The sequence below is a fragment of the Nothobranchius furzeri genome, chromosome 3 (genome assembly GCF_043380555.1).
Source record: "Nothobranchius furzeri strain GRZ-AD chromosome 3, NfurGRZ-RIMD1, whole genome shotgun sequence".
Taxonomy (NCBI): Eukaryota; Metazoa; Chordata; class Actinopteri; order Cyprinodontiformes; family Nothobranchiidae; genus Nothobranchius; species Nothobranchius furzeri.
In genome coordinates, this window is record NC_091743.1 from 41,422,466 (window position 1) to 41,450,049 (window position 27,584).

The window sequence follows — 27,584 nt, forward strand, 5'->3', positions numbered from 1 at the left end:
AGGGTCTGACCTCATGAGGAAATTACTATGCAGTGATTTTCTCCAAAATGACTGTGCTTAAATTGCTCTGAAAAGCAAATAATCACATCAGCGCCAAGAAACTTCATTTCCCATGATGCTTTGCACACGGAAGCATTGGGTGATGTCACCGCCTAGTACCAGAAACACGTTCTGCGCATGTGCGGGAAGCCGTGGAGCTTTTCCCGCGAACTAAGACCATAAATCTTCAGCAGAGACAAAGAAACCTTGTTTTCTTTTGCCCAGGATACCTGGCGGTAAGGACACGCTTGTCGAACGCTCCGACAACTTGAGCATGCGGAAGCTCTAAGTGCCCAAGTTGAGCCCACGAAAGCGCTGGAAGCCACTCAACTCCATCGGGACCTGACTGGGAACGAGCGGAGCTCCATTCAGCTCTCAGAGACGCTGTAAGTTGTCAAACTCAGCACAAAAGAAACTTCGTTCTCTTTGTGTCCAGCCCGTGGAGAAACACTCGTGGAGCCAAACAACGGAGAAAGCATCGAACCGACGGATGACGCTGAAAACTGCGGAGAAAAACGGAGAACCGTCAAGTCATAACAGCGGGGGACGCCTCGCTCATCTGGTGATCAGAAAACTCATTTCTCTCTCTCCTTTTCTTCTCCCGTTTCCTCTATAGTCCAGAATAAGCAATAAAACCGCGCTATTGCTTAAAAAGTAGCTTCGTGTTTTCCTCTTTCGCTCCCAATTCGTCCTTCGGGTCATTTTGAAAGAATAAACTGCTTATTAATCATTGTTTGGTATCTTTAAATGTTTCGGCCATGGCCAGGCTGATAAACTAAGGATATTAACTTGTGATTAATCTTTTGTGTTGTTTCATGATCCTTTGAAATGTTTTGAGTGATTTAAGGTTAAGTTACTACTGATTCTAAGTGCTTTGGAAGTTAAAGTGCAAGTTGCCACTCACACTTTAGGCAGACAGAGGGGTCAGCCATCTTGCATACAGACTCCATTTTAGAAACACACACACACATACATACACACAAAACACCTTGAACATTATTTTGAATATACATCCTTTTATTATATCACATGGTTATTATTCATTTATGCCACTGTTTATTCATTTGACAAATTGTTAATTAAACGTTATAAAATTCAGATTTTCGTCTCCAGTAGCTTTGTTGTGTCGAAGAGAAGTCTCTGCTCCAAGGATTCTACGAACTTCAAGAAAGACTGATAAGAGTTTTGGATTCAATTTTTCCCCGGTAAAAGGGGAATGGTGCCCCGTATATCTAAGAATATCTTAATTAATTAATAAATCAGTAAATATTCCCATATTTACAGAATTTATTGAAGAATCCAAAAGTAAGTTGAAGCTTACTAATTGTTCGCTCCTAATAGACACAACATTAATTGGTGCGGCCGTGTGAGGCTTGGATACACAGAGATTTCTATCCGGCACAAACAAACAAATAAATCCAAAGAGCTTGAATTAAAAATAATCCGTTGTTCAGCCTTGAACCAGCAACAGAGTGGTGCTGATTTCGCTGAGCAGGAAGCTGCATCGAACTCTCACCAGTAACTCAGTGCTTCTTTAAAGGTGCAACGTGTAATTAATTCTGGCTAACCTTTTAGGTTAAAATTCAGTTTTTCCTTAAAGGTGCATCGTGTAATTAATTCTGGCTAACCTTTTAGGTTAAAATTCAGTTTTTCCTTAAAGGTGCAACGTGTAATTAATTCTGGCTAACCTTTTAGGTTAAAATTCAGTTCCTCATTAAAGGTGCAGCGTGTAAGTAATTCTGACTAACCCTTTTAGGCTAAAATTAACTGCTAATTTTGCGACTTTAACTCACAGTGGCTATTATAACTAACTGAAACCTTCACTCAAAGACTGATAACACCCTGTTTGCTAATATTCTGAAGGAATAACTAGCATATTTAACACTGCAAGTGTTGTAAGACGTTGCTACGGCAACGCACCAGCTTTTGCTAAAATACTGAAAGGAATAGTATTTTAAGCGTCAGTCACGGCATTCCGTGCAATCTTAAAACGCTAAAACCTGTGCGCACAAAGGTTAATTTAGTGTTTTTCTGCTACAAAGCTAGCAGTTGCTGCCAAAGGTGCAGCCTTGAGCTATCTGCAGAAGCTCTACTAGGCTATTTTTGGTTCGGTTGTTAAAATGGAGGGACAGAGTAGTGAACTGACCAACTCCCAGCAACCAGGTGGCGCTGCGGCCCACGACTATGAACCTGGCCTACTTTCTGGACAAATATTGTCCAAACTGGTCGCGGTTGCTCGAGAACCCGACTACCCTTCTAGGGATTTCACTGAAGAACAGCGTAGCGTCGAGCTAGAAGCTGTAATTGATCAAATAGAAAACCCGGATGGTACAAAACCAATCCAGGTTCACTTAGCTAAGTTAGCCCTGATCCTCTATCAGAGAGGACTCCAACGTGGTCAGAAGATCATGAACCTCCAGAGTATGCTAGCTGAAAAACAGCGAAATGGAAGGCCGATCGAGGAAGACAACACCAGCACCGATTCTGGGGAAGATGGGGAGAAGACCCCGCCCCCTTCTGCTGATGACAACAGACAGTGGGAAGGGGGGAAACACCATGAATCTCTGGACGGATGCACGCCGCAGGGGAGAGATGAAGCTTATCTGTTCCAACCTTCGGCCCCGTTCCCTACACACACTATAGGGCATTCAGGACCACCTAGGGGCCGAGGGCAGTTCGCCCTCGAACCCCAGGTTGGACCACCACCCTCATCTTCACGGCCTTCTCAATCAGTGGGAAGTCGACCAGCTGAGCGGCACCTCTATTTAGACCGCTCCCCCAGTCCACGAAGGGTGCAAGGTGCCGATTGGGGTTATGCACCCCAACCTGCACCTCAACCATCCACCCATCCTAGCTACTCCGGTATTCGGCATGCCGATAACCAGCTGCAGCACAAAGCATCCTACGCTAGTCTGTACCCGGACAGAGCGTATTACGCAGATGCCCCAGTTGAAAGACGCAGGCTGCACTACGCAGACGTGCTCCGGGAGGAGGACCTCCCAAGACACCCACGTGACGTGCCAGCAGCCCGCCACAGCATGCCGAACCCCGATTTGGGCCCCAGGAGTCAACATTGGGAGCCCAGAGCACACCAGCGATATCCAGCGCCCTCTGAGACAGACCGTGGGTCAGAGTCAGAGGATGACGCGCCGTACCGTGAGTCAGGGCTCCGTGTACGTCAAATTGAATCGCTAGCTAAAGATATAGAACGCTTTGATCCTAACACCAATGAATCCAATGTCGACGATTATCTCAGGGAGATAGAACGTTGTCTGCTTGATCTTCCAGCACCCTCTTCAAGGGAAAAGCTCAAGCTAATTTGGAAAACCACATCTAGAACGGTGCATGGTTTCATGGAAACTCTACCACCTGACATTCGAGATCGGTACTCCTCGCTCTGCCGAGCGTTGAGGGATGAATACGCCACGTATGCAGACTCCGCGTCAGCTACAATGGGGGCCTTCTCCATCAAACACGGGAGAAACAAACCCCCCAGAGAGTATTATCGCCGACTCAAAAGTGCTTATTTCCAAGGTCGAAACGGCCCTGGGCTCGAGGAAGACCCTGCCTTCAGATCCCTGTTCATTCACAACCTGCACGAGTGTGTTCGATCCGAAGTCTCAATGTATTGTCGGATGAAAAAACTGACAACTCAGGAGATTAGGAGATACGCTCAACAGGCTTGGGAAGCCGGCGGAAAGCCCCAAAAGCCTGACGCACATCACCGCGTCATGCACCTAGCTCCCGACGCCGAGCCACGTTTGGAGCTCGAAGGAACAGAAGCTCCACCCACTAAGCCAAAATCTGCTAAACCTAGACCTGCTAAACCGCGAGAGCAGTCCCAATCTCCTCAACAGGGGAAGGGGGGTGCTGATTGGCTGCCTAGGTCTGGACAATCAGACAGGAAGTGGCCCAACCAAAACCAACGACAAGCAGGTCGGAACAGTGGAAGGTTTAAGGAGCGCCGCCCACAGGTAGGTCCCGAACACAAGTCCGCAGGTGAGTACTTGACCAAAGCCGACCTCCAGGAGATGTTTCAGCAGTTCCTAGCTAAACAGAAGGAACAGCTGAGATCTGCAGATGAGACCCCTGCACCAAAGTCTGCTTCTAAGAAGCCAGACCCAGAGCCAACGTCCGCATGACTAGGCGTGGCTCAACCTCCCAGCGTGGCCAGGACCTACCTGATCAGCTGGGGAAACACTACTGGTAGATCACAGGAGTCTCCTGAAATCTACCCCCCAGAGAAACCTGATACTAAATTTCTGAAGTTCCTTGGTGACTTAACAAACCTTGATCATGCTCGCCGTTTGTACTGTAGCACCAACGTAGGTGGATGCATACAGGTTGATGCTCTGCTGGATACCGGCTCAGAAATCACCCTGATGTGCTCCACACTGTTCCGTCGCGTGTCTGACACCATGCGGTCGCTCGGGAAACCAGTCCAGGTTGAACCTTGTGACCTGAAAATCACCAGCTACACCCAGACCGGGAGTGTATCACTCACCGGGCGTGGCTGGACATCACCTTCCAAGACATGACTCTGGTTCACCCGTTTTATGTCTGCCAGCTAGACACTGAACCACTTCTCATTGGTCAGGACCTGCTTGAACGTCTAGCTCCCCTCATCGACTGCCAGAAGGGTCAATTGTGGGCCCAGGTGAACACACCGAAGCCCTGGAACCCAGATAGCAGCCGACCATCCTCCATTCTTGAAGTCAGCATAAGTGAGCAGCAAAACCCTTGTTCCAAGGTCATGCCCCTCCCTACGGCTCCCACAGACGATGTCCGCCTGCAAAGGCACGAAACCGCTCCTGGAACTCCGCTCTGCACACATTCATCTTTTCTCTGCTCGCTGAAGAACGTCAGCCTGCAGCCATATGCACCACACATAGTTGGTGGTCCTACCATCAACTGGACCCACATCTCAGATGCTTGCCTTGCTCTTTGGTCGGAAAAGTCAGCCATCAGCCAGCAAACGTTTGAACACCTGCGTCAGAAGGACCCCCTTCTGGTCAGTGTGACACGTAGCCATCGGCTCTTGTCACCTACTTGGCCGCAGAGGCTCCTGAAAGCGCCAGAGGTCTGCTCTCTGACTATCCAACTTGGAGCAAGACAGCTCACACATACATTCAGCATCATACCACAGCTTGATCCACCTGCACTCATTGGAGCAGATCTGCTGGTTCGACTCGGTGCCCAGCTGGACACTTGCAATCAAGTCCTTTGGGCCCGAGCCACACCATCCTCTGAGCCTCGCTCAGAAGGCCCTGAACACTTGCTGTCCGGTCAGACCATTCCACAGGCCTGCCGTGCAGTGGTTGAGGCCAGCACGGTTCTGCCCCCACAGGTCAAAGGAGTGCCTGTTCGTCTGACTCTGATGAAGCATCAGAAGCTGCCAGGCACACAGGCCTTCTTCCAGCCATCACCACACTTCTTGGAGCTCAACTTAGCCGTCTGTGGCACGCCACTCTTGGAGCTGAACAATCGTTCTGCGTACTTGTTGGTCGAAAATCCGACCCAGAGTCCTATCCACCTGCCGGCAGGAAAGCCCTTGGGCATGCTGATAGATAGCTCATTCCATGACTTCGAACTTTCAGTCCCCGTGATCGGACAACTTCCGTTGTTCTTGAACGACAGACAGGTTGGTGTAGACACATTCAGTACTTTCCCTTCACAAATGATTACCATCAAGCGGCATGAAGCCCTTCCTGAGGAACCCATTTGCAGTGCAACCTTAGATACTGACAGCGGTCAGTGTCTAACGGTTTTTGCAATAAATACTCAACCCTCTGAGTCACCGGTTGAAAGCCCGGAAGACCAGAGACCCTCCTCCTCTGAACCTTATGACGGCTTCGAGGCCGAAGTCAGCCAGCAGCTTGACAAAGCGGATGCGCTGGAGTCAGAGGAGCAGAGAGCAGCGCTTAGAAGCCTGTTCTATGAGTTTCAGTCCATCTTATCCAGGGACTCCCTGGACTGTGGACTCACAAACCTGCACACGGTTCGCATTCCGACGAACCCGAATGCCCCTCCTACTTTTGTACGTCAGTACAAGATTCCCCTCGCTGCTTATGAGTCGATCCAGGAGATCCTCGATCAGCTGAAGGAGAAAAACATCATCAGAGAGTGTAACTCCACTTACAACTCTCCCATCTGGCCGGTTCTGAAACCGACTGGGAAATGGCGTCTCACCATAGACTATCGTGCACTGAACAAACAAGTACCTCTCTCCAGGTGGCCTATGATCCATTTAGATCAGGAGCTAGCCAGAGTCAGAGATGCTCGTTTCTTCTCTACGGTTGACATAGCCAACGGCTTCTGGACCATGAAGGTTGAGCCGGCGGACCAGTATAAGCTGGCTTTCTCCTTTGGAAATCGCCAATATACTTGGAACCGCTGCCCCTTTGGCTACTCTAACTCACCTGCCGAGTTCAACATCTTCCTCCACAAAGCCATGTCAGATGCTGCTTCCAGAGGGAACCTCATATATGTCGATGACATCTTGATGAGGAGTCGAACCTTCGAGGAGCACCTGGCCGAACTCCGTCATGTGCTGCAACAGCTCGCTGACGCCGGAGCTAAATTGGCGATTCTCAAGGGACAGTGGTGTCGAACCAAAGTGGAGTATGTTGGACTGCTGGTTGGCCCTAATGGAGTCGAGCCCCAAGCGGGACGCATTAGAGCCATTCAGGACATCAAAGCCCCAGCTAATCTGACTGAACTCAGGAGCTTCCTCGGAGTCTGCAACTACTCCAGGCAGTTCATTGAGGAGTACGCTGAAACAGCGAGGCCCCTCACTGAGCTGCTTCGGAACGACACACCTTTCGTGTGGGACAGACCCCAAGAACTCTCCTTCCAGTTCCTAAAACAGAAGTTGGCGTCCGCACCCTGTCTGGCTTACCCAGACAAGGATAAAGAGTTCTACATAGAGGCTACTTTCTCCTCTCACTGCCTGAGCCCTGCTTTGAAGCAGAAACACGATCAGGACATGAGAGTTGTGGCATACGCCAGCAAGCCTCTGAGCAAGGTGGAACTCCAGTTCTCAGACTGCGAGAGAGCTCTCCTCTCTACAGTCTGGGCCGTCGACCACTTTCGTAGTTACATCGGTGGACAGAAAGTGATCATTGAAACGTGTCATCAGCCTGTCACCTTCCTAAACAGCCAGCGACTGCGCGAAGGAAGAGTGTCAAACAGCCGCATTGCGACGTGGATGATGGTGCTCCAAGGATACAACATTGAGGTCAAGTATGGTCAGAACTCCAAGCTAGCGCTAGGACAAGGGCTAGCAGGCTGCCAGCACTGTGACTCTGACTCCGTCTTGGGCCCCCTGGACACACCTGCCGCAGTCTACCCAACCGCATCCAATCATCGCTACTTTGATGAGAATGTTTGCCAAGGGCTTCCGAAAGTTTACACTGATGGATGCGCCTACCTTCACGAAGGCCAGCTCCGTGCTGGGGTTGGAGTCGTTTGGGTGGACTGTGACACTAAGCAACCAAATCACTACCGGTTGGGCCAAAAGTCTAGTCAGTACGCCGAAATTGCTGCAGTGTTGATAACCCTCCAGCAGGCGGCAGCCTTGGACATCACTCAAATCGTCCTTTGCTCTGATTCAAACTACGCTAGACACAGCTTCATCTCTCACTTCCCCATGTGGAAGGAGAATCACATGAAAAACGCCAGGAACAGAGACGTGAAACACTCGGAGTTATTCCTAGCGTGTGATCTGCTCACCACTGAGAAAGGCATAATGGTCTACTGGAAAAAGGTCAAAGGTCACTCCAGGACCATAGGTCCGGAGAAAGATGGTAATGACGAAGCTGACCGCCTTGCTAAGCTCGGTGCTGACCAGGGAACCTGCTGGGAATTCAAAGACGAGTGGCTTCCTCCCAAGGCCGTTCACGAGGTCTGTGCGATTACTCGTCGCCATGCTAAACAGGCAGACGAACCTCAGAACATTGGGGTACCCGTGTTTCTAGGCAGACAACCACATGACGCGGACCTAGTCACCATGCAGGAACAAGATCCTGACCTGAAGCTCATCCGCGAGCTTCTCCAAAAGGGCCCGATGTCTAAACAACCATCACCACCTATTGGTGCAAGCCAAGATTTGGTAAACCTGCATCGTCAACTCACGCACCTGAAACTACAAAACGATTTGTTAGTTTACATGCGTGACGATCACAGCCCGCCGCGCTGGGTTGTTCCACTCGACCACAGAGGAGTGATGCTTGCCTACGCCCACGACACTCCGGTTGGAGGTCACCGCGGAGCAAACGCTACCCTCGCGTCACTGACAGAAGTAGCATATTGGCCATCGATGTCCAAGGATGTACACAGCTATGTCCAAGGCTGCCTCATCTGTGCCCAGTTTCAACCCTCCCAGCCGCTTGCTAGAGCACCACTGCAACGCAGGGGAATAACCTTCCCTTGGTCCCACCTGCAGATCGACTGGGTTGGACCGGTTCCCAAATCGGCAAGAGGAAACAAATATATGCTAACTGTAACTTGCAGTTTCACAAAGTGGGTGGAATGCCTTCCAGCGTCAAACGATACAGCCGTCACAACCGCTGTACTGCTGATTAAACACGTTTTCAGTCGATGGGGACTTCCACTCTGCATTGACTCTGACCGAGGAACTCATTTCACATCCAGTGTAATGACGTCCCTGTTTGAACTTTTGGGAGTGGAAGTGAGATTCTACCTCCCCTATCACCCACAGTCATCCGGACAGGTCGAACCGATGAACCGCACGGTCGTCTCCATGCTCAAAAACTACGTCTGCTCCACTGGGAAGGACTGGGACGTCAAGCTCCCTCTGGTCCTGATGGCCATACGGTCCACTCCACAGCGATCCACGGGGGTTACGCCCTTTGAGATGATGACCGGCAGACTGATGACTCTACCACTGCACCTCCTGTATCACCCAGAGGATGTCAGTGTTGCCACTGCCTATACCGCTCATCAGTATGTGGCAGACTTGAAAACACACCTCAGAGCTACGTTCGCGCATGCTCAGAAGAAACTGGAGACCAACGTAGAAGGCGCTAAAGCCTACTACGACCAAAAGACAACCAGCCGCGAATACGAGGTGGGTGACAAAGTATTCTACTTTCGGTTCGCCCAACCGGCACGCAAACCTAAGAAGTTCCTGCCCTGCTGGTCAGGACCATTTGAGATCGTGGCAAAACTCTCTCCAGTTGCATACAGGTTACGTATCACCAAAGCGAGACAGGAGCCTGTCTACAAATGGGTGCATGCAAACCAAATCAAACCCTACGTCAAACCATCCCCGCGGGTACAGAGACCAGACTCCCCGCAGGAGGTCGACGTAGTCTCTACATAGTTCTATGCATGGAAATGGAAAGGGGGGAAAGTGCACGTTTAACCCACTAACATGTACTAACCGACAAAGAACAAGGCCCCCCCCCCCCCGCCGTCCCTTTCACTAACCAAGAGAACCTCCTCCTCCTAGAGCGCTAACAGGAAGTACTTACTAAAACCTTACAGGGTACTCTGGTACTTACACTAGGCTCTGATTAATGAATCTCTACGTGCAATCAAGACTTTGTCTGAAACCATACATCAGGATATTATGTACACACGAGTGGTGAGAGATTTGATGCAGGACCTGCTCAGGGAAGTAAGTTCCACGCTGGACAGCTTGGTTGAAAGTCGTATTTCCCCGTACTTGGTACCACTGGACCTGCTCAAAGATAGCTTGACAGCTGCTACCCCTCTACTGTGCACCTTTCACAAATCCACCTAGCATACAGCCTAAGTAGTGCAATGCCCATTCACGTTGAAAAAAAAATTAGAACTCGGTTTCCTGTTAAACGTTCCCATAATTGTGACACCTCACATCTATAGGTTTAGGTCGATGCTGAACATTGGTATTTGAAAGGACGGTAGGCATTTCCACTTTGAACTAGAAACCTGACACTCCATCACCTCAACCTCGAACAGCATGACTCAGAGATTGAGATCATGGACGCTTTCCAGGGTTATAACTTTGCCTTCGATTTAGAAATTGACCAACAATTACTGATTGAAGGAACCAAATTTGTTAAGTTCACACAAAAACCGCGTGAACTTACTTTGACGCCCAAGACGCTACATTGACACAGATTATACCACCTTAATCTGCACATTGGTCGCCCTGGGGATGGGATGGCTCATCACGGCCGTGATTGCTTATTCCGCCTACAGGCGTGTTAAGAAACTCCAAGATAAGATGCACTTGCTCACCTACGGTGTGCCTCGTGACCGCGTTCGGGGAGACTCCAAGCGTGAATGTACCACACCTGTCTAAAGGGGGTGAGCAACATTTTCTTTATTATTTTGTAACCCTAAGAGTAGTTCTCACTTTAGTCTACCTCACATTTTTATCTGAGTGTTGCATTATGTCACATTCTTTATAAGCTACACACTGAATGTATGACCTAAGAATGTATTTTATGAGACCTCAAGGTTGCTATGACTTTTCTTGGATGTTATATGTTTTAATTTTTTTTTTGGGTTTTCTGTATTTTTGTTTCTTACTTGGTCACATATTAACTAGTGGTTATGTGCCGGCCCAGCTCAGTCTGTCAATGACTCTGTCTGACGCACCAGCACATTGTAGTACCTCTTAGTTTTATGGTCCTTGTTTTAGCCCAAAGACTGTCCTGATCCACCCTTTGGACCAAAAAGGGGGGAATCTTGGGACCACATAGGTCAATGCGCATTTGCGAACTATGGACCTCGTACATCACCGCGTGATCCATAAACTGAACTGTATGGCCGGCGGTGAGATGCCTTTGTGTCCCCTCGTGGAGTTAACCACCCACCGACCTTCCTCCTTCTACACTACTACCTCTCGCATGGACGACATCATCATTGCGTACCACCTGCGTGAGTGGCTTCTTCTCGTTATGCGCGTTGGGGACTATCCCGTTTCCTATCCTCTTTGTGCCTGACCAGGATCAAAGACCAAAGGCGCCAGGATCCAAGACAAAGACCAAAGACAAAGGCGTCCAAGGAGACCAACGTCCTAAGGGACAAACCCACCTGTGCTTCCGACAATCAAGTCGACCTACGTTCATGAGGAACAAACCCATCTGTGCTTCCGACGATCAAGCTTTGGGCGCGATCCCCGAAACCAAAAGGGGGAATGTTGAGGGTCTGACCTCATGAGGAAATTACTATGCAGTGATTTTCTCCAAAATGACTGTGCTTAAATTGCTCTGAAAAGCAAATAACCACATCAGCGCCAAGAAACTTCATTTCCCATGATGCTTTGCACACAGAAGCATTGGGTGATGTCACCGCCTAGTACCAGAAACACGTTCTGCGCATGTGCGGGAAGCCGTGGAGCTTTTCCCGCAAACTAAGACCATAAATCTTCAGCAGAGACAAAGAAACCTCGTTTTCTTTTGCCCAGGATACCTGGCGGTAAGGACACGCTTGTCGAACGCTCCGACAACTTGAGCACGCGGAAGCTCTAAGTGCCCAAGTTGAGCCCACGAAACCGCTGGAAGCCACTCAACTCCATCGGGACCTGACTGGGAACGAGCGGAGCTCCATTCAGCTCTCAGAGACGCTGTAAGTTGTCAAACTCAGCACAAAAGAAACTTCGTTCTCTTTGTGTCCAGCCCGTGGAGAAACACTCGTGGAGCCAAACAACGGAGAAAGCATCGAACCGACGGATGACGCTGAAAACTGCGGAGAAAAACGGAGAACCGTCAAGTCATAACAGCGGGGGACGCCTCGCTCATCTGGTGATCAGAAAACTCATTTCTCTCTCTCCTTTTCTTCTCCCGTTTCCTCTATAGTCCAGAATAAGCAATAAAACCGCGCTATTGCTTAAAAAGTAGCTTCGTGTTTTCCTCTTTCGCTCCCAATTCGTCCTTCGGGTCATTTTGAAAGAATAAACTGCTTATTAATCATTGTTTGGTATCTTTAAATGTTTCGGCCATGGCCAGGCTGATAAACTAAGGATATTAACTTGTGATTAATCTTTTGTGTTGTTTCATGATCCTTTGAAATGTTTTGAGTGATTTAAGGTTAAGTTACTACTGATTCTAAGTGCTTTGGAAGTTAAAGTGCAAGTTGCCACTCACACTTTAGGCAGACAGAGGGGTCAGCCATCTTGCATACAGACTCCATTTTAGAAACACACACACACATACATACACACAAACACCTTGAACATTATTTTGAATATACATCCTTTTATTATATCACATGGTTATTATTCATTTATGCCACTGTTTATTCATTTGACAAATTGTTAATTAAACGTTATAAAATTCAGATTTTCATCTCCAGTAGCTTTGTTGTGTCGAAGAGAAGTCTCTGCTCCAAGGATTCTACGAACTTCAAGAAAGACTGATAAGAGTTTTGGATTCAATTTTTCCCCGGTAAAAGGGGAATGGTGCCCCGTATATCTAAGAATATCTTAATTAATTAATAAATCAGTAAATATTCCCATATTTACAGAATTTATTGAAGAATCCAAAAGTAAGTTGAAGCTTACTAATTGTTCGCTCCTAATAGACACAACACAACTCTGCCCCCAGAAGTAATTATAAAACCTCAAAATTTTATTGTCCTCGCATAGACATAGATCTCATTATGTCACGTTGCTGCATCGATGCGGAATCATGCACGGCTGAATCGCGATGCATCTTAGAATCGATCATTTTTCCCACCTCTACTAGTGCCTGTCAGAAATCATGTAGCCGAGTCCTGGACGAGCTGCAGCCTTGCAACCGCACCCTGAATTGCAGTAGTCCAGCCAGGACAGGACAAATGCATGGATAGCTGACTCCAGGTGTGCCCTAGACAAAAAGGACTTGATCCTAGACAGGCGCTGCAGATTGGAAAAACAGGACTGCACAACTGTATTAATTTGTGCTTCAAACTTGAAGGCGGAGTCAATATTTTCCCCCAATATCACTGACAACCTTCTTTTCAAATGGCACTAAAGGGCCAAGGACTGAGAATTATGACTTCAGTTTTAGAGTCATTCAGGAGTAAAAAGCTAGAAGCCATCCAGGATCTAACATCCCTGAAACAGTCCAGCAGTGGAGAGACAGATCCACCAGCCTCCCACCACAGTGGAAGTTAGATCTGGTAATCATTGGCGTAAAGATGGAATTTGACACCATGCCAACACAGGAAGCCCCAGGGGTAGGAGATTTACTGAAACAGAAGGGGACCAAGAACAGAGCCCTGGGGCACACCCCAGGGTCTCGCCCAAGGAGATGAGGCTTCACCCATGCTAACACAGAAGCTCCTGTCCTAAAGGTAGGAGCAGAGCCATTGAAGGACCAGCCCAGTGACCCCCACGCAGGTGTCATGGTTGACTGTGTCAAAAGCTGCAGATAGATCCAATAACAGCAAGTCAACAGCATCACCCATGCCTCTAGCTAAAATAGTATCATTGAGGACCATTAAAAGCACGGTCTCAGTGCTGTGACCAGCCCTGAACCCTGAATGGAACATCTACCATAACTTGTGTGTTATTTAACTGAGATTATCTATTGTGAAAGAAAAGAAGCGGACTTACAGCAGTTTTTAAAAAACAAGTAAAAAAACAAGATTGTTCCATCTGTCAGAGTGTGAATTTCTACGATCAGTCAGCTGTGGCAGACATCTTGAACTACACAGTGACCACTGCAGATTTCAAAAGTTAACCAGATACAAACGTTCCTCTCATTAAAAGACCTTCAGCGGTTCACGAGGCCTTTTTAGCTCACTAAACATGCAAAACTGAATAAACTCCTTTAACTTAGCGACCCAAGCAGAAGGAACCTCCTGAATGGATTTTATTTGTACATTTATTTTATGTGAAGATGAAGTAAATCTAGAACCAACTAAAACCCCCACTCTCCCTCACGAGGTCGATGCAAAACAAACCTATTACTGAGGTGCTGATTGGTCCAGCACTGACCTCTGTACTGTTATATTACCTCCTCCTGACTCAATTGATCACTTCCTGTTTTTATTATGCAAGTGTGACCAGGAGAAGGTTTTACATAAGCCACGTGTTTAGGATGATGCTGCTTCCACCGCTGCTCCTGTTGCGGTTAATTATAAAATGTATGAAAGCAGCCGTGTGTGCTCACGGTGCTCACGTGGATGGAGACGTCTTGGAGCTGCTTCGGTTTATGACAGTGTCATAAACATTGGACGTCCAGATTGACTCGCAGCTGAGAAATACTTTGAATGAGGGCGTAGGAAGCGGGCTCAGAGCGACGTTTGTATTTAGCCGGTGTGAACGTCACCCTGCCTGACTCATCTCACAGCTAGGTTACAGAGAAAAGGGCTCTGGCTGAAAAGGGATTAGGCTTCATCAAACGTTCCTCCTGGCTGTGGTTGGACAAGAACAGGCCCCAGTCTTCACGTCTCTAATGAGCCGCTGTGACCTGTGATGCTGTGGCACGTGTAAGGAAACCAGACCCCAGCGACCCAGTTAACTCACTCCACTGCAACCTTTGGGATGCAAGCATCGTGCGGCGTCCTCCTGAGACCCGGTGTCTCCTAAAGAGGACATCAGCTTCTTTCATTACAAAATTCTTTTTTTTTTTAGTTTTTAATATTTAGGGAGACTGGAGTTTAGTTATAAATGTTTTTAGTTTATTGTTTTGAGACAAAATTCTTTTCTTTTTGATTTTGAACAACAGGATTTGTACAAATGCATCTCAGGAGGTTTTTACGTGTTTCAGATCATTGAATGCTGGTGATGCTTAGAACAAATTCCACATACATAGATTTTAAATTTACTGTGTCTGGGAACCTTCAGAATCATAAGTTAGACTGTGACATTCTTATGTAGCGCCTGACCGAGCACCAGCTTTGCTCCAGAAACAAGGACTAAGGTGTAGAGTCGCTCCTCCTTGAACTCTGGATGGGGAACTAAAGTGTTGATATACAGTACATGCACTAATCTCACCTGAACATTTATGTTGGAAAAAACGCCTTTAATCCACACCAGCGAGGAGCTGCTCCTCCACATGTTTAACATATTTGACATGTAGACATGACAACAAACTCATCTCCCCTACAGTTCACCGAGGTCAGCTGTACTGCTGCTATTCCTAGGAACAGCAACAGAGATGAAGGGACGAGTGGACTGAGTGACGCAACAACCAATCAATCAGAAAAGGTTTCTATCGGGGCCCAGATCCAGTAGTTCAGATGATGGTCCTGAACATCTACACCTTCATGAACCCTTCTACTTTAGTCAGTTATGGAGATTTCTGCTTCTAGTTTAAATGCTACTAAATAGTTTGCTCACATACGACACCAACTGGGCTGCCACCTTACCGTGATGGAGGGGTTTGAGTGTCTCAGTGATCCTAGGAGCTAAGTTGTCTGAGGCTTTCTGCCTCTGGTAGGGTCACCCATGGCAAACAGGTCCTAGGTGGGGGATCAGACAAAGAGCAGCCCGAAGACCTCTTATGATGAATTATATGAATGGAAACCGTTTTCTCTCGCCCGGACGTGGAGCACTGGGGCCCCCTTCTGGAACCAGGCCTGGAGGTAGGGCACGTTGGTGAGCGCCTGATGGCCGGGCTTTCGCCCATGGAGCCCGGCAAGGCACAGCCCAAAGAGGAAACGTGGGTCCCCCTTCCCATGGGCTCACCACTTGTGGGAGGGGCCAAAGGGGTCGGGTGCAGTGTGTGATAGGTGGTAGTCGAGGGCGGGGACCTTGGCAGTCTGATCCTTGGCTACAGAAGCTGGCTCTTGGCACATGGAATGTCACCTCTCTGGCAGGGAAGGAGCCTAAGTTGGTGTGTGAGGTTGAGAGATTCCGACTAGATATAGTCGGATTCACCTCAACGCATGGCTCTGGCTCTGGAACAAGTTTCCTTGAGAGGGGTTGGACTTTCTACCACTCTGGAGTTGCTCCCACTGAGAGGCACCGAGCAGGGGTGGGCATACTAGTTGCCCCCCATCTTGGTGCCTGTATGTTGGGGTTTACCCCAGTGAATGAGAGGGTAGCCTCCCTCCGCGTACGTGTCGGGGGACGGGTTCTGACTGTGGTCTGTGCTTATGCACCAAACTAAAGTTTAGACTACCCACCCTTTTTGGAGACCTTGGAGGGGGTGCTGGAAAGTGCTCCTTCCAGTGACTCCCTCGTTCTGCTGGGGGACTTTAACGCTCACGTGGGCAATGACAGTGAGACCTGGAGAGGTGTGGTTTGGAGGAACGACCCCCTGATCTGAATTCGAGTGATGTTTTGTTATTGGACTTCCGTGCCAATCATGAATTGTCCATAATGAACACCATGTTCAGACATAAAGGTGTCCATATGTGCTCTTGGCACCAGGATACCTTAAGCCGCAGCTCGATGATCGACTTTGTTGTTTCATCTGACCTGCGGCCGCATGTCTTGGACACTCAGGTGAAGAGAGGGGCGGAGCTGTCAACTGACCACTACCTGGTGGTGAGTTGGCTCAGATGGTGGGGGAGGATGCCGGCAAGACCAGGCAGGCCCAAACGTATCGCGAGGGTCTGTTGGGAATGTCTGGCAGAGTCTCCTGTCAGAAAAAGCTTCAATTCCCACCTCCGACAGAACTTCCAAAATGGTCTGGGGGAGGTGGGGGACATTGAGTCTGAATGGACCCTGTTCCGTGCCTCCATTGTTGAGGTGGCCGACTGGAGTTGTGGTTGCAGGATCATCGGTGCCTGTCGTGGTGGCAACCCCAGAACCCGCTGGTGGACACCGCCGGTTAGGGATGCCATCAAGCTGAAGAAAGAGGTCTATCAGGTCTTTTTGGCCTGTGGGACTCCAGAGGCAGCTGACGGGTACCAGCTGTGCGCTACCAACACTATCTATAGTGGGGACGGTGTGCTGCTGACCTCTACTCAGGACGTTGTGGATCTGTGGGCAGAATACTTCGAAGACCTCCTCAATCCCACCAACACGCCTTCCAGTGAGGAAGCAGAGTCTGGGGACTTTGGGTTGGCCTCTCAAATCTCTGGTGCTGAGATCACTGAGGTGGGTAAAAAGCTCCTCTGTGGCAAGGCTCCAGGGGTGGATGAGATTCGCCCAGAGTTCCTTAAGGCTCTGGATGTTGTGGGGCTGTGTTGGCTGACACGGCTCTGCAATATCGCGTGGACATCGGCGGCAGTCCCGCTGGACTGGCAGACCGGGGTGTTGGTCCCCTTATTTAAAAAGGGGGACCGCAGGGTGTGTTCCAACTACAGGGGGATCACACTCCTGAGCCTTCCCAGTAAGGTCTATTCAGGGGTTCAGGAGAGGAGGGTCTGTCGGATTGTTGAACCTCAGATTCAGGAGGAGCAATGTGGTTTTCGTCCTGGCCGTGGAACACTGGACCAGCTCTATTCTCTTAGGAGATTCTGGAGGGTGCGTGGGAATTTACCCAACCAGTCTACATGTGTTTTGTGGATTTGGAGAAGGCGTTTGACCGCGTCCCTCGGGGGGCCCTGTGGGGGGTACTCCGGGAGTATGGGGTACCAGGTCCTCTGATACGGGCTGTTAGGTCCCTGTATGACCGGTGTCAGAGCTTGGTCCGCATTGCCGGCAGTAAGTCGGGCTCGTTCCCAGTGAGAGTTGGACTCCGCCAAGGCTGCCCTTTGGCACCGATTCGGTTCATAAATTTTATGGACAGGATTTCTAGGCACAGCCAAGGTGTGGAGGGCATCCGTTTTGGTGGCCTGAGGATCAGGTCTCTGCTTTTTGCAGATGATGTGGTCCTGTTGGCTTCATCAGAACGTGATCTTCAGCTTTCGCTGGAGCGGTTCGCAGCCGAGTGTGAAGCAGCTGGGATGAGAATCAGCTCCTCTAAATCTGAGACCATGGTCTTGATTCTGAAAAGGGTAGAATGCCCTCTCCGGGTCAGGGATGAGGTCCTGCCCCAAGTGTAGGAGTTTAAGTATCTCGGGTCTTGTTCACGAGTAAGGGAAAGTTAGAGCATGAGATCGATAGGTGGATTGGTGCTGCATCTGCAGTGATGCAGGCGTTGTACCGGTCTGTCATGGTGAAGAGAGAGCTGAGTCAGAAGTCGAAGCTCTCGATTTACCGGTCAACCTACGTTCCTATCCTCACCTATGGTCATGAGCTTTGGGTAGTGACCGAAAGAACGAAATCGCGGATACAAGCTGCTGAAATTACTTTTCTCCGAAGAGTGGCTGGGCTCTCCCTTAGAGATAGGGTGAGAAGCTTGGTCATTCGGGAGGGGCTCAGAGTAGACCCGCTGCTCCTCCACATCGAGAGCAGCCAGTTGAGGTGGCTCGGGCATCTGGTCAGGATGCCTCCTGGATGCCTCCCTGGTGAGGTTTTTTGAGCACGTCCAACCGGGAGGAGGCCTAAAGGTAGACCCAGGACACGGTGGAGGGACTATGTCTCTCACCTGGCCAGGGAATGCCTTGGGATTCCCCCGGAGGAGCTGGCCCAAGTGGCTGGGGAGAGGGAAGTCTGGGCCTCTCGCCTTAGGCTACTGCCCCGGCGACCCGACTCCGGATAAGCAGATGAAAATGGATGGATGGATGGATGGATGGATGGATGGATGGATGGATGGATGGATGGATGGATGGATGGATGGATGGATGGATGGATGGATGACACCAACGGGCCACAGCACATCGGCCGGTCTGGGATGCTCCAGATCTCTCAGGTTGCCAGTCCTCCTCTGTAAGCAGCTATAGATCATGGATGGATGATATAAATTCAGTTTATTTTCTTATTATTGTATATAGAGAATATTTAATATTTATCTGTTATTAAAATGCTGATTCAGTTTTTCTTTTATTGAAGTTGAATGTAAAATGGAAGGAAAATACAAGAAAGTATGAAAAAGCAATCACTAATACCATTACAAAAATAAAACTAGAGAATTTGATTGCAAAGGTAATAAATGTAATCCATAAAAGCATGTTTTGTTATTGTGACATCTGCATCAGTGGCAGGTAAACGGAGCCAGGTGGGTGGAGCTTCTGCGTCAGCCTGTTCACTATAAACAAGTTTAACATTAAACTGGGAAATGACCACATTAAAGATTCATTAAATGTCGTAGTTTGTATCGGTTGTGACGAGGTTAGGCGACACAAGCAGTTATTTAAAGAGCAAGTCACCCCCTACCAGAGCCTAACTCCACTCCCACTTCCTGTTTGAAAAATGCAACAAATGCTGTTGCCTGGCTGACCAAGAGGGCGGAGCCACGAACAAACACACACACACGCGCACACACACAGGCTCACAAAGACATTGTGACATCATAATGTACCAGTTAACGTCATACCTCTTAGCCAATAGCGATGGCAGATTTAAATTCAAATGCAGTACAGAGTTTTTACCTGAAGAGGGTGCGACACTGACAGTTTTAAGCTGAATATTTATATTCTAACTAAGATGCAGGTGAGTGCTAAATTATTGACTAGATGTGTTTACAGCTAGATTAGACACTGTTTATGTAGTTTATCAGCAAAAAAAATTGATTTGGGGGTGACTTGCTCTTTAACAAACCTAGCTGAGTCTTTGAACATCTTAGGTGTGTTCTTGCTGTGTCGTGGTTCTAATTCCATGCTTTTGTTCTTTTAAAACACAGAAACAGTTTTGTTTACCTGTTTTGTAGCTACAGTTTCGCCGACGGCTGCCGGCTTCTTCAGGCTGACGCATGGAACTAGCTGAGTCTTTCTCACGTTGAGCTATATGAATGTGTTTACAGCTTCTATCCCACTAAAGTCTAGATAAAGGTCCACCACAAACTAAAGTGCTGTTATCACAACTGTGTTCAAAGGTTTGTAGAAACAACTGAACCTGCTCTCTGAGGTAAACAGCTACAACAACAGATTCAACTCTGTGTGAGTCCAAAACGCTGAACTCGTTCACTCCAGCTCACCGGAGAGAGCTGCACCCACGTGTGCTCCACTGGGTACACCAAGAGCCTAATCAGAATCAGAATCACCAAATCAGCCTGCTGAACAAATCCGATTATGCTCTGTAATTCCACCTCTGCATCTAGGAAGCATTTGGGCACGCAAGAACTAAACCACAGCTGGACCACATGAGCAAGGAAAGCATAAAACGGTCCAACCCGACACCCGTGCTCGAAGTCAGGATTTATGTAGGAATGAAGCGAGAGCTGAGAGTTTATCTCTGCATTTCATTTGTTAAAAATGGACCCACTTCTGGATCAGTTAGAGCAGAAGGTGTGCTGGATTTTTACTTGTCCGTCATCCGGTCATTTTCTATTATTCAGTCACTTAAATGTTTAAAATGATCATATTTACATATTCAATAGCATTTCATTTTTTTTTTATTATCTTTATTTCATTCAATAAAAAATAACACAACAGACACTAAACAATATTCATGAAAACACAATATATATTTGAATGAAAGGGAGAAGGTAGAAGAAAAATCTTATTATTTCTACCCCCTTTTTAAACTTAAATATCAATTTATATTTGTGCAGTCCCTCACCAGTTCTTTCAGTCCCGTAACTGTTCACATTTGTTAATTACTATGTCCACATCAATTGTCCGTTGTCATATCCACTCAACACACGTGATTTAATGTGTAGACTGAACACTTTTAGAGTTCTTGACTCTTTCCATTCTCTGTCCAGGCAATTCCACAACTTCATACCATTCACAGATATACTCATTTCCTTCATTCTTGTTCTAAATTTAGGTTTTTTGAAGATTTCAAATCCCTTCAACGAATAAATGCTATCTCTCTTTTCAAATATATGCTGAATATTCTTTGGCAATGTACCTTTATTTGCTTTATACATTATATGCAATATTCTCCAGTTGACCAAATCATGAAATTTAATTACTTTATATTTTATAAATAATGGATTAGATGGAGCTGTACTATGAGTGTTGTCTATAATTCTCATTGCTTTTTTCTGCAAAACAAACAAAGGTTGTGTATACGTTCTATATGCAGTTCCCCAGATTTCTACACAGTAATTTAAGTATGGCAGAATTAGTGCATTGTATAGTAATAACAATCCTTCACTATTTAGTAGAAACTTCACGCTATATAATACTGCAATGGCTTTGGCCACTTTACCTTTTATATAGCCTATGTGTGATTTCCAGCTTAGAGCTTCATCAATCATTACTCCCAAAATTTTGATTTCTTTTACCCTTTGAATTTCCATGTTATCTATTTTTAATATTACGTCTATATTTTCTTTGTCATTAAATAGAATGAAATTAGTTTTTTTAAGATTAAGTGTTAATTTATTTATATCAAACCAGTTTTTAACTTTTATCAGTTCAATATTTATCACATGAGTTACTTCATTTATATCAGACCCTGAATAAAACAGTGTTGTATCATCTGCAAACAAAACAGAACCTAGTTTGTCAGACACATTTACCAAATCATTGATATACAGGTTGAACAATTTTGGTCCAAGGACCGACCCTTGTGGCACTCCATAAGCAATATTTCGTAGCTCTGATGTAATGCCATTTATCTGAACATATTGCTTTCTGTTATCTAAATAACTTCTGACCCATTGATGAGCAACCCCTCGTATTCCATACTGATATAATTTTTGCAGTAACCTTGAATGATCGATAACATCAAAAGCTTTCTTTAAGTCAATAAAAACACTAATAAAGTATTCTCTATTGTCTATTGCTTCAGATATTTTCTCTGTTAAATCCATTATTGCCATTGTTGTTGAATGTTGGGTCCTGAATCCATACTGTTCATTATGTAAGATCATATTTTTTTCAATAAATTTATCCAACCGTGATGCAAAGACATTTTCTAGTATTTTGGAAAACTGTGGAAGTAGTGACACTGGCCTATAATTTGTGAAATTATGTTTATCACCATTCTTAAACAGTGGAACCACTTTTGCTATTTTCATAGCATCAGGGAAGACTCCAGTAGAAAGTGACAAATTACATATATAAGTAAAAGGATCAATAACAGATTCTATTATGGTCTTTACAGTCATCATGTCCAAATCCTCACAATCAGTTGATCGCTTATTTCCACAGTTTTTTACAATTTCTCGTATTTCCTCCTTTTCTACTTTGCCAAGGAAAATACTACTGACATTATTTACTACTGTATTCAAATTGTCTTCAATTAAAGTGTCATGACCCATCAAACTCCTCCCTACATTTACAAAAAAATCATTGAATTCATTAGAGATTTCTTTTACATCATAAATGTCTACATTGTCCTTGACAAAGTAATTTGGTACCTTAGATGTAGTTTTATTTCTGTTCGTCACACTATTTATTATTCCCCATGTAGCCTTTGTATTAGCCTTATTCTTTTCCAATAATTCACCATAATAATCTTTTTTCCTTTTCCTAATTATTGCTATTAATTTGTTTTTATATTTTTTATATCGGTCTTCTGTTACTCTTGTCTGTGATTTTAAAAAATTCCTATACAGCTGGGGTTTTTTTTGCACATGCATTTCTTATTCCTTTAGTCATCCATGGTTGATCTACCCTTTTACCACTACTTTTGAATAATTTACAGTTATTATTATATAATTTCATCAATTTTTCCATGAAGGACTTATATGCAGTGTTGACATCCCTTACATATACTTCCTCCCAATTCTGCATTTCAAGATCCTTCTTTAGCGCTTCCCATGCTCTAAATGATCTATCTCGTTTGTAATTTAACGAGGTTTCTTGCTTTATCAATTGTTTATTTTTCAGTACTGCAAAGACAGGCAGATGATCACTAATATCAGCCATCAATACCCCACTCCTCAATACATCATCTTTTTTATTTGTAAATATATTATCAATTATAGTAGCACTATGTGCTGTGATCCTGGTTGGTTTGGTGATTAACGGAAATAATCCTAAACTGTACAGAGAATTGATGAAATCATTTGTTTTCTGTCCAGCAGGCAGCTCTATATTAATATTAAAGTCTCCACACAAGAGCAAGGTTTTGTTCTTTATGTGATCGCCCAATTCACTGATTCTTTCAGTGAATGTCTTAATACAAGCACCAGGTGCTCTATAAACACAACCAACCAGGATATTTTTTGATGTATTATTGGTAATTTCCACAGTTATTACTTCCATGACCCCATCCTCAATCATTGTCATGTCTTCAACTAATTTACATTTCAAATCTGTTCTAATAAACAAAGCTACCCCACCTCCTCTTTTGTATGTTCTATTAGCAAAAAAAAGTTCATATCCCTCTATTTGAACTCCATCCATCATGTCGTTCCTGAGCCATGTCTCTGTTATTGCAATCACACTAAATTTATTTTCAAGATTACTGAAATAATCTTGTATTATTTGTAATTTACCAAACAAACTTCTACTGTTGATGTGGATAATTGATAGCCTATCTCCTGTAATTATCTCACTGTTCAATTTTTCATCTTCATAATAATCACAATTTATGCTTAAATCAAAAAAGCTTTCATCTATCTTATTATCAATGTCATATATTTTATCCTCTGTGTCCATGTAAACTAATTTATTTCCTCATTTTTTTACTATTCAGTAGCCCTACTGGTAGCCTGCAAGTTCTTCATAATTTTTATTTTCTTTAATTTATCAGTATTTCTTATCCATATTATTCACTTGTATCTTTCTAGTTCTGCCATTTCTTTGATAACCAAAATCTTTGCCTGCTCTGGAGACCTGTTCAATTTAATGAACACTTTGCAGTTTGAGGTCCATGTTGATTGTATTTTTTTCTGCTTTCTCAGAAGTCTTGCTTGCCTTGCTATGTCTGCATATTTCTTAATGAGGTGTTCGTTTATATATACATTTGTTCCCTTCAGCTTTCTTCCTTGCTTAAGCAATTCTTTCTTTTGTTTTCTGTTCACCAATCTGATAATGATTGCAGGTTTCAGATTTTTGTTCTTACTTGGAAGAGGATGGCACCCCTCTATATCCTTGCTATCTATGTTTATCCCTTTGCTGCCAAGAAAGTCTATTACCTGTTTCTCTAAGCTGTTTAATTCATGCTCTGGTGGATCTCTACTTTCTGCTGCTGTTACCCTAGCATAAGTCCTGTGCATTGTTTCAAGTCCAGTCACTATTACATCATTTATTCTAGAGTATTGTTCCAGCTCAGACACTCGAATTTCCAGCATAGCAATTCTTTTGTCCTTTTCTTCATTTTGTCTTCTCAAGTCTTTGACCTCTTCTACTAATTCCAATATTGCTTTCTGCTGCTTCGAGATTGTTGACATTTCTTCTGACATGAAGTTTAGTGATCTCTTTATGTCTTCCAATTCCTCCTCAGTCACGTTATTATTTTTTTTGGAGGCATCCTTGTTCACTCACCCCGTTAGTTGATAGTGGGTTCTGGCTTGGCCCGTCGCTTAGCTCCGCTGTTTAGAGGTGAAGCCGGCCCTGGTCTGGCGGTTTGCTCCGCCAGCTGATGGTGAAGCAAGACAGGCCCGGTCTGGCGGTTAGCTCCGCTGTCTGATGGTGACGTCGGGCCGGTCTGGCGACTAGCTCTGCTAGCTAGTAGTGACTCGTGCCCTGTTTGGCAGTTAGCTCCGCTAGCCAGTGGGGACGCCGTCCCGGTCTGGTGGTTAGCTCCGATGAGAGGTGATGAATCCGGCCCGTTCTTGTTTCCGTTTGTCGATCATTTCATTAACAGAACAAGCTGAACAGAGGATCCACATGGTGCCATCACTGAGGAAGGATGAATCCGTGCTCCAAAAGGATAAAGCCAGAGAACATTTCTCTAAGTTAAGTCATCAGAAGTCAGCAGGACTCTGAACCAAGGGCTTCCTGCTCCCACTAGCACTTGCTTCAGTGAAAGGATGTGCTCCCAGTGCGCCAGTGGCTCTCCTGCACCAGTCTGTAACCCGCAGTAGTCTGCTAAAGGTTCTGCAGGTTTTAAATGGTCTCTCAGTCTAAGCTGAATTAGTGTAATAAATGGACTTTTGCATCTGTGTGAAAGCAGGTGTAGGAATGGCTTCTTGAGGAGTTAAACAGAGTGGAGGTGATGCAGCTCCACGTTGGGTGTGTGTGTGTGTGTGTGTGCGTGCGTGCGTGCGTGCGTGTGTGTGTGTGTGTGTGTGTGTGTCTCCTCTGTTTAAAGCAGGGTGAATCAGGGCACCTCATTGTAAAAACTGAGGGGAACTGTTTCAGTGTGGAACAGGACACGGTTTGGTACAAATGTCTTTCCCCTTTGATTGAGTCCCGAACTTTCAGCCATCTTGCTTTGTTTCCTCTGACTTTCTTGTCATTAATCAGAACATAACATCATTTGTGGTCCAACAGTAAAAGCAGTCCCTGTGAAACGAAGGAGGCACAAATCTACCATTTCAGCATGGATTACTTTTTTGCAGCTTGATGATCTGAATCACACGACGAATCCCTTTTTATTTGTGACTAACTGAGACGTCTGTGGTGACATCATCATGACCCCTACTGGGGATGTAAGAAAATATCGATGTGACAATATATCGCAATGTTTTTCCTGTGATATTATATCGATATTCAAAAGCTATGTATCGAATTTTTGGAAGAATTAACGTGCAAAGCTTTGTGTATTGTTTCTTTTGGTGCAATTCAAAGGCCGACCACTAGATGGCAGCAGGGTGCAGTGGGATTTGTTTCCACCACTGAAATGTAAATCCTTCTATTACCTCATGTTAAACATGTTACGTATCACTTTGGACTGTTTATTGAATCTTCCTATAATTACTTCAGTCTACAAAAATCGCTGATATCCTCTGGTTGAATTTACTGCAACACATCGTGAAATATCGTACCGCCTCTCCTGTGTCGCGATACGTATCGTATCGCCAGGATTTGACCACAACACATCCCTAACCCCTACAGAATATGAGTGTAGTTAAGGACACCGACAGGTTTAACAGTTATTAAAGCAGACAGGACTGATGCTGGGTGTTCATGCAGACATACATGAGGTGTAGCGTGATGAGAGGGATGGGGGTCTGATGAGGGGAGCTGATGGGATGCTGATCTGGGTCCACACACAGCGACTCACTTGGCCAGCTTCATCTCTATCTGCTGGCGGATTTCCTGCCGCTCCTGGTCGCTGCGGACCGGGAAGATGTTGCGGTCCTCCAGCTCCTGTTTGCTCGGCCGGTTTCGGAGCTTCACGGCCAGCAGCTCCTTCCTCATCCGGCGGGGGAGCGTTCCTGTTGATGTTCAACGTGAACTCAAATCAGTAAAGGAACGCTGGGATTAGTTTTCCTAACAACCTGCTGATGACTCTAATCCCCACACAGTACGCTTCTGTACTTTCTGCTAAGAGTCGACAGAAACCTGCTTTTGAATCCTGTGTAGCGGAATCTAGTTGGTATAGTCTTACACTTTATTAAGGTAAAGAGATTAATCTTACCTTAGAATCAGAAGAGGTTGTTTTTACCACAGGGAATTTTATTCAAACACTTTGTATTGACTTAGAGAGAAGAAAAGAGAAATATGGGACATTTAAGAATATTTATTTTATAATTATTCGAAACAATCACCAGGACTAACTCTCTAATGATGGATGAATATGGATTTGGATGCTGAAGTGTTGGTGTGTGTGCGTCAGTTCAGAATCTCCATCTGGTGCGAGGCGAGTCTGAGGGCAAGATGTTGTTTTGACTAACTAAAATAGCATATTCATAACGCTACACCTGTTTCAGGTCATCAGAATATTTGTAGGGACGCCGTTGTTCCTGAGCAGCAGGTTTAACTGAATAAAGAATTAACATATTTAAAAGCACGTCTGTTTCCAAAGGCATGACTGAAACCATGCTACCATAAGGTTAGGGGTGTTTTTCTTTTGACTGATGTGGATCAGAGTCACTGAGCTGTTTCCCACCAGCAGCATTCAGCACCAGATCAGTAGCAGATGCTCCCTAAGGCCAGTACCAAAGCTCTTCTCATCCATCTAAGTCACTAAAATAATGTTGGGAGACGATTTTGTTGATTTCAATCAACAGTCCCTGCTCGATCACCTGTACAGTACAGCCAGAATTATATTTTGGATATTCTGACTAGGGATGCACAGTATATCGGCACCAATATCGGTCATTTTTTAACACATCGGTATCGGTCTGATGAATAAAACTGGGCTTATATTAACAACCCATATTTTTTCCATCTTGTTTCCATTTGTTTGTGAGTTTCAGAGGGCGAGGGGGGTGGTGTGGGTTTGTTTAGTCATGTGACAGTGGTTGTAATCATCACAGAAGCATAAATCAGTGCGTACTAATAACATTAATTCAGCTTTAATAATTTTCATTTTATACAAAATCTACTGATTTTAGAAGAATTAATGCCAGTATATCGGTATTGGCAAATATCGGTTATCGGCCATAACAGTGATCTTAATATCGGATATCGGTATCAGCCCAATAATTTCATATCAGTGCATCACTAGTTCTGACGTGTGTTTCTGTGTAAAGGTTATACATATTTACTATCTAAGCTGATCAGCTGTTTGTGCAGGAATGAAATTATGAAGCCTAATATGAGTTTCACATTACAGTTACCAACAGGAGACTCTCTGGCTATGTACGAGTACACGTCACCTGCAGAAACAACACACCTGGTGCATCCAGGGATCAAATCTGAAAGGAAGATTTCCTGTC

The 27,584-nt window shown here is 45.7% G+C and overlaps 1 protein-coding gene across 3 annotated transcripts in view; it reads right to left on the bottom strand.

Annotated features, from left to right (window-relative positions):
- The window catches only part of phactr3b (phosphatase and actin regulator 3b), an 87,735-nt gene that overhangs the window by 29,267 nt on the left and 30,884 nt on the right, over positions 1-27,584 (bottom strand). For all 3 annotated transcript variants that reach the window (XM_054748169.2, XM_054748171.2, XM_054748178.2), the window contains exon 8: positions 25,985-26,138. In XM_054748169.2, the coding sequence (XP_054604144.2) occupies positions 25,985-26,138 (154 nt within the window). The remainder of the gene's footprint in view (positions 1-25,984; positions 26,139-27,584) is intronic.